Here is a 6,877-nt window from a genome sequence, read left to right as displayed (position 1 = left end):
TGTTGAGGATAACTCAAATAAAATTAAATCTTTTGCGTATGTTATTGATTCATTTAATTTATGGCATGGTAGATTAGCACATATAGGAGTTAGTACTATGAAAAGAATGATTAAATGTGGATTAATACAATGTGATATTGATAACTTAGAAAAATGTGAAATATGTGTTAAATCAAAAATGATTAAGAAGTCATTTCATAGCATAGAAAAAACAACAAAATTACTTGAACTTGTTCATTCCGACATTTGTGAATTGAATGGAATATTAACTAGAGGCGGTAATAGATATTTTATTACTTTTATTGATGATTGCTCTAGGTATACTTACGTATACTTACTTAAACATAAGGATGAAGCCTTTAGTGCCTTTAAAACTTACAAGAATGAAGTTGAAAATCAATTAGGAAGAAAATTAAAGACTTTAAGAAGTGATAGAGGTGGAGAGTATTTTTCAAATGAATTTAACATATTTTGTGAACAAAATGGAATAATACATCAATCTTCTGCACCTAGAAGATCGGAACAAAATGGATTAGCAGAAAGAAAGAATAGAACTTATTTGGAAATGATGAATGTTATGTTATTAAATTCTGAATTACCTTTTAACTTATGGGGTAAAGCATTACTTTGTACTTGTCATATAACAAATAGAATTCCTATGAAAAAGAATAAAATTTCCCCATATGAACTTTGGAAAGGTAGAAAACCAAATATTAATTATTTTAAAGTGTGGGGGTGCCTTGCATATTATAAAAATATGGATCCAAAGAGAACCAAGTTAGGTTCTAGAGGTATCAAATGTTCTAGTATCAAATGTGTCTTTTTGGGATATGCACTTAATAGTAAAGCCTATAGGTTATTAAATCTCAAATCAAATGTTATAATAGAATCAAGAGATGTGGAATTCTTCGAGAATGTGATGGTAGCTAGGAAATCTGAAAATAATAAGGATATTCCAACCTTTAAAAGCTCACCAAAAGAGACATTCATAAAGGATGTTGACTTTGAACCTCGAAGAAGCAAAAGAACAAGAAAGGAAAAGAACTTGGGATCTAATGAAATAGATTCCCAATTTATTTCCTTTTACTTAGTAGAAGGAGATAGGAAAGATGTTGTAAGAACAATTCCTTTTGTTCTTCAAGTGGAAAGTGATCCTAAGACTTATAAGGAAGCAATGCAATCTAGAGATTATATAATCTGGAAAGAAACTATAAATAATGAAATGGATTCTATTATTTCAAATAACACTTGGGAAATAGTTGACCTACTAGTAGGTTAGAAAGCTATTGGTTGTAAATGGGTATTTAGAAAGAAATATAATTCTGATGGATCGCTTAATACTTATAAGGCGAGATTGGTAGCTAAAGGGTATCGTCAAAGGAAATGAATTGATTACTTTGACACATATGCACCAGTGGCAAGGATAACCTCAATAAAGATTTTATTTGCACTAGCATCTATATATGATTTATATGTTCATCAAATGGACATAAAAACGACATTTTTAAATGGAGATCTCAAAGAGGAGGTCTATATGGAACAACCGGAAGGGTATGTTCTACCGGGAAATGAACATAAGGTGTGCAAATTAATTAAATCTTTATATGCATTAAAGCAAGCTCCCAAAAAGTGGCATGAGAAATTTGACTCTAAAATAATGTCAAATGGATTTAATCACAATTCAGTAGATAAATGCCTCTACACAAAAGTGAATGGTGACGTAATTACATTACTGTGTCTATATGTTGATGATATGCTAATCATTAGTAACAATATAGACGGAATCAAAGAAATAAAACGATTTTTGTCATCTACTTTCAAAATGAAAGATCTTGGAGAAGTAGATACTATCTTTGGAATCAAAGTAAAGAAAGATAGTGGGGGTTTTACATTAAGTCAATCACATTATGTTGATAATGTGATAAATAAATTTAAACATTTGAACATTAAAGAGGCGAATACCCCTATAGATCCAAATATAAAATTAATCAAAAATGAAGGTAGAGCAATGCACAAATAAAATATGCAAGTGCAATTGGAAGTCTTATGTACGCATCACAATGTACAAGACCTGATGTGGCATTTGCTGTAAGTAAACTAAGTAGGTTTACTAGCAATCCAAGTTCGGAACATTGGAAAGCCATTGGTAGGGTTCTTGGTTACCTAAAGAAAACCAAAAACCTTGGGCTACAATATACCAAGTATCCTAAAATATTGGAAGGATATACCGATGCAAGTTGGATATCAAGTGCAGGAGAAAATAAATCCACATCTGGATGGATTTTCATTCTTGGAGGAAGTGCAGTTTCTTGGAAGTCTAAGAAACAAACTTGCATTACACATTCAACTATGGAATCAGAGTTTGTAGCTTTGGCTGAAACAGGGAAAGAAGCAGAATGACTGAAGGACTTATTATATGAAATACCTTTAGACATAAAGGATATTTCCTCCATACCTATTTTTTGTGATAGTAAAGCTACTTTAGCTCGAGCATATAACGAAGTATATAACGGAAAGTCTAGACATATGAGTCTAAGACACGAATATGTAAGGAAATTAATCAAGCACGGAGTAATTTCTCTTAAATTTGTTAAGTCAAGTGAAAACTTAGCTGATCCATTTACCAAACCTCTCACAAGAGAGTTAACGAAATCAACATCAAGTAAAATGGGTTTAAAACTTCTTAAATAGATTCACCAATAACGGCAACCCTACCAAAATATACTAAACCAGTATATATATATGTTCAAAGGGTAATAACAAGTTATTCGATAAGTGGATGGATTTCAACACTATTAGATATATTGAAATTATATCTTTGAAACTAGTGTTGGTTGTTACTGTTGGAGGGATGAGTTAATTAAACTCTTAATGAAGTTCAGTACGGAGTACAAGTATCTGTAAAAGTAACAAAAATACTGGAAGAACTTCACTTATGTGAACTTCGAGGTGGTGCCGCCTCATTAGAGAATTGAAGTCCTCTATAAAAGTTCAACGAAATAGGATTAGTGCAAGGCCATATTAGCACTAAGCGAGTTAGAGGAACTTGTGAAAAATTTAACACTTGTGTGTGTGATCTCATCGGTATAGCCACAAAGAATAACGGGTTCAAAGCACTTTAGCTACTTGGAATTCTGATAATACTTTATGAGATTTACACTATGAATAGATTTAAATCGAAAAGATATCTAATTTTTATGCACAAGTGTTGATTATTTGATTATGTGATAGACACTGATTTTGAACAAGTAGGGGATTGTTAGAATTTTAGTTGTTCAAAATTAAAAAAAATAAAAATTTTTTTTTTTGGGGCTTAACCATACAGCCGCACAGGTTAAGCCCACGCGGCCGCATGTTTCGGGAGGGCCACTTGCACTATAACCATGCGACCGCATGGTTATAGCCCATGCGGTCGCATGGTCATACAAAGTGACCGTTGGGAATTCGTTTTTTACTGTTTTTTTTTTTTGAATTTGGTGTCTTTTCAACATAATTTTGCACCATTTCGTGGAAACCCTTCAAAGCCTATAAATAGGTGTTCCAATTGCAAAGAAAAACACTCTTGAGAAAATTAAGAAATCCACCACAAGATTATTCTCCCAAATTATCACATAATCAATCTTATATCTATTTTCACTTGTTCTTTGTGAAAGATACACTTTGCTTTTGGTGTTCTTCACACAAAGGCTTGTTTAATCCTACAAACTATTTGCCGGAACTCCTTAAAAGCATTGGAAAGGGGGCAACTAACGTTTGAGGATAGCGTTATCATTTTCGTGTTCAAGCCTCTAATTATATCTATATTCTTTTATTACCAATTTTCTTCTCTTCATTGCTTTAAATTTCCAACAGAAAATACACGAGTTTTTGTGGGAAAGTGACCCAAATCTGAAGTACCTCGGTCTACAAGCGCTTACCATTGTAGCAGTGGAGCATTCATGGGTTGTTTTGGAAAACAAAGAGGTTGTAATTAAGTCGTTGGATGATGTTGATCTAAATATTAAGCTTGAGGCCTTGCAGCTTGTAATGACTATGGTTTCTGAGGATAATGTAGCAGAAATTTGTAAGTTTTTGATCAGTTATGCACTGAAGTCTGACCCAGAGTTTTGTAATGAGATTCTAGGGTACATCTTGTTAACTTGTTCGAGGAAATTTTACGAAGTGATAGCTGATTTTGATTGGTATGTTTCACTTCTTGGTGAAATGTCCAGGATTCCTCATTGTCAGAAGGGGGAGGAGATTGAGACCCAGCTTATAGATATCGGTATGAGGGTTAAAGTGTTAGACCGCAGCTTGTTCATGTTTCTCGTGGTTTGCTGATTGATCCTGCTTTGCTAGGAAACCTGTTTATACATAAGGTTTTATCTGCTGCTGCTTGGTTGTCAGGGGAGTATGTTGAGTTTTCTAGAAATCCACTTGAGCTCATGGAGTCACTGTTACAACCATGGACCTGTCTTCTACCACCACCAATAAGAGCTGTATATATTCAGTCTGTATTTGAAGTATTGACCTTCTTCATATATTCTTTTCTCTCAAGTGGAGATGATGCTTCATATCCATCCAAATTAACAGATTCATTCTTGAAAGAGGATTTTCAGGAAAGTTCTGAAACAGTAACAAGTGCACTCATTTTCGATGCTGATCTATTAAATCCAAGGAGTTCACATCAGCCAACAGGAAATGATGAGGATCTAGTGATTGCTCATGAGAAGACATCACCAGTTTCTTCAAAGAAACAGCAGTTGACACAAAAATCTGTAATGGACCTAGTAAATCTTGTTGAAACTAATTTGGGCCAGGTAGCAGGAAGTCATGAGGTAGAAATTCAGGAGAGGGCAAATAATGTCCTTGGTATGATTGAGTTGATAAAACTGTGGATACATTATTCCATGGATGAGAGTGAAGGAGACAAAATTAAGAGAGAACTTAGAGCTTCTAACATGATGAAGCTGACATTCGATGCATTTTCAGAGGAGCTGTGATGAGGACATCCAATTTTAATTAATTTTAGCAATTTTAATTATTTTAGTTGGAATTTAGGTTATTTTAATTTTATGGACTTTTGTATTGGACTTGGCCCTAGGTTTGCATTATTTTCCAGTATTTAAACCTATCTTACATTGTTATTTGAGATGATGAATTTGATGAATTAAAGAGTTGGTTTTGCAGCCGTTTTCCCTCTCTTCTTCCCTCTCTGCCCTATTTCTTCTTCTTCTTCCTTCTCCTATATCTCTTCTTGTTATCTCTATTGAGTTAATCATTCTACATCAAATTGGGTAATGACACAAACTCTTCGGCCGTTCATGGGTAAATTTCTCGTTGTCTACTTTGATGATATCCTCATCTATAGTAAAACTAAGGAGCAACACCGTGACCACCTCAAACAAGTTTGCTCTACCCTTCGCAAGACTAACTTGTATGCTAATGTCAAGAAATGTTCCTTTTTCACCGATAGCGTAGTTTTTCTGGGGTTCATTGTCTCGTCGACAGGGGTGTCTGCTGACCTTACTAAGATTCAGGCGATACTTGACTGGCCTGAGCCTAAGGCCATTCATGATGTTAGGAGCTTTCACGGCTTAGCTACGTTTTACCGCCGTTTTATTAAAGGGTTTAGCACTATTATGGCGCCTATCACGGAGTGCATGAAGAAAGGGGAGTTTCATTGGACACGCGGGGCGGCGAAGGCCTTTAAGTTAATCAAGGAGCGAATGACAGAAGCTCCTGTCATGCGTCTTCCCGATTTTTCCAAAGTCTTTGAAGTTGAATGTGACGCTTCTGGGGTAGGTATAGGCGGAGTCTTAAGTCAGGATCGTCACCCTGTCGCCTATTTCAGTGAAAAGTTAAATGAAGCCAAACGACGATATTCAACGTATGATAAGGAACTGTATGCGGTGGTCCAGGCGTTGCGCTATTGGCGCCACTACTTGTTGCCCTAAGAATTCGTCCTTTATTCGGATCACGAAGCCCTCGGTTACCTCAACTCTCAGAAGAGATTAAGTTCTAGGCATGGACGTTGGGTTGAATATTTGCAGGCCTATTCGTTCGTTTTAAAACACAAGAAGGGCGTGGAGAACCAAGCAGCTGACGCGTTAAGGCCTCGTGTCTCCCTTTTGTCGATCATGAGTGTCAAAGTCATTGGTTTTGAAAGGCTTAAGGAGGATTACGAGGCATGCCCAGATTTTAAGGATATCTTTCTCGATTTGCAAGGAGGACAATCAAACAGCACAGATGGCTTTCGACTTGAGAAGGGTTATCTTTTCCGAGCCAATAAATTGTGCATCCCTCGAACTTCAGTACGAGATTTTATAGTGTGGGAAGTTCACGCGGGAGGGTTAGCCGGTCACTTTGGGCGTGATAAGACCATTGAGGAGGTTGAACGCCAATTCTATTGGCCTAGTTTAAAGAGAGATGTGACTAAAATTGTTAGTACATGTAACACTTGTCAATTGGCCAAACAGAAGAAGCAGAACACCGGCCTATACACTCCTCTCCCCGTCCCCAATTGTCCTTGGCAAGACGTTAGTATGGATTTTGTGCTAGGACTGCCACGCACCCCAAAGAAGCATGATTCTATTTTCGTGGTTGTCGATCGTTTCTCGAAAATGGCTCACTTTATCCCCTGTAGCAAAACATCGGATGCGTCCAAGGTTGCCATGTTATTCTTTAATGAGATTGTCAAACTGTATGGGCTTCCCAAGACCATCGTGTCCGATAGGGACGTTCGCTTCACTAGCCATTTTTGGAGGACTTTGTGGCATAAGATGGGTACCAAATTAAAATTTTCTACAGCCTACCACCCTCAAACGGACGGTCAGACCGAAGTTGTTAATCGGAGTCTTGGTGACTTATTACGTTGTCTGGTCCGGGAGAACCTTCG

The 6,877-nt window shown here is 36.4% G+C and overlaps 1 protein-coding gene across 1 annotated transcript in view; it reads left to right on the top strand.

Moving 5' to 3' along the window:
• LOC111400700 overlaps positions 1-6,877 on the top strand; it is an 11,425-nt gene that overhangs the window by 2,494 nt on the left and 2,054 nt on the right. Inside the window, 7 exon segments of the mRNA XM_023028090.1 lie at positions 73-318; positions 844-1,270; positions 1,616-1,864; positions 3,853-4,276; positions 4,279-4,978; positions 5,351-5,780; positions 6,033-6,682. Of these exon segments, the coding sequence (XP_022883858.1) occupies positions 73-318; positions 844-1,270; positions 1,616-1,864; positions 3,853-4,276; positions 4,279-4,978; positions 5,351-5,780; positions 6,033-6,682 (3,126 nt within the window).

This window comes from Olea europaea, chromosome 10 (assembly GCF_002742605.1).
Source record: "Olea europaea var. sylvestris chromosome 10, O_europaea_v1, whole genome shotgun sequence".
NCBI classification, from domain to species: domain Eukaryota; kingdom Viridiplantae; phylum Streptophyta; class Magnoliopsida; order Lamiales; family Oleaceae; genus Olea; species Olea europaea.
The sequence above is the reverse complement of the archived record's forward strand: the minus strand, read 5'-3'. Positions and strand labels throughout refer to the sequence as shown.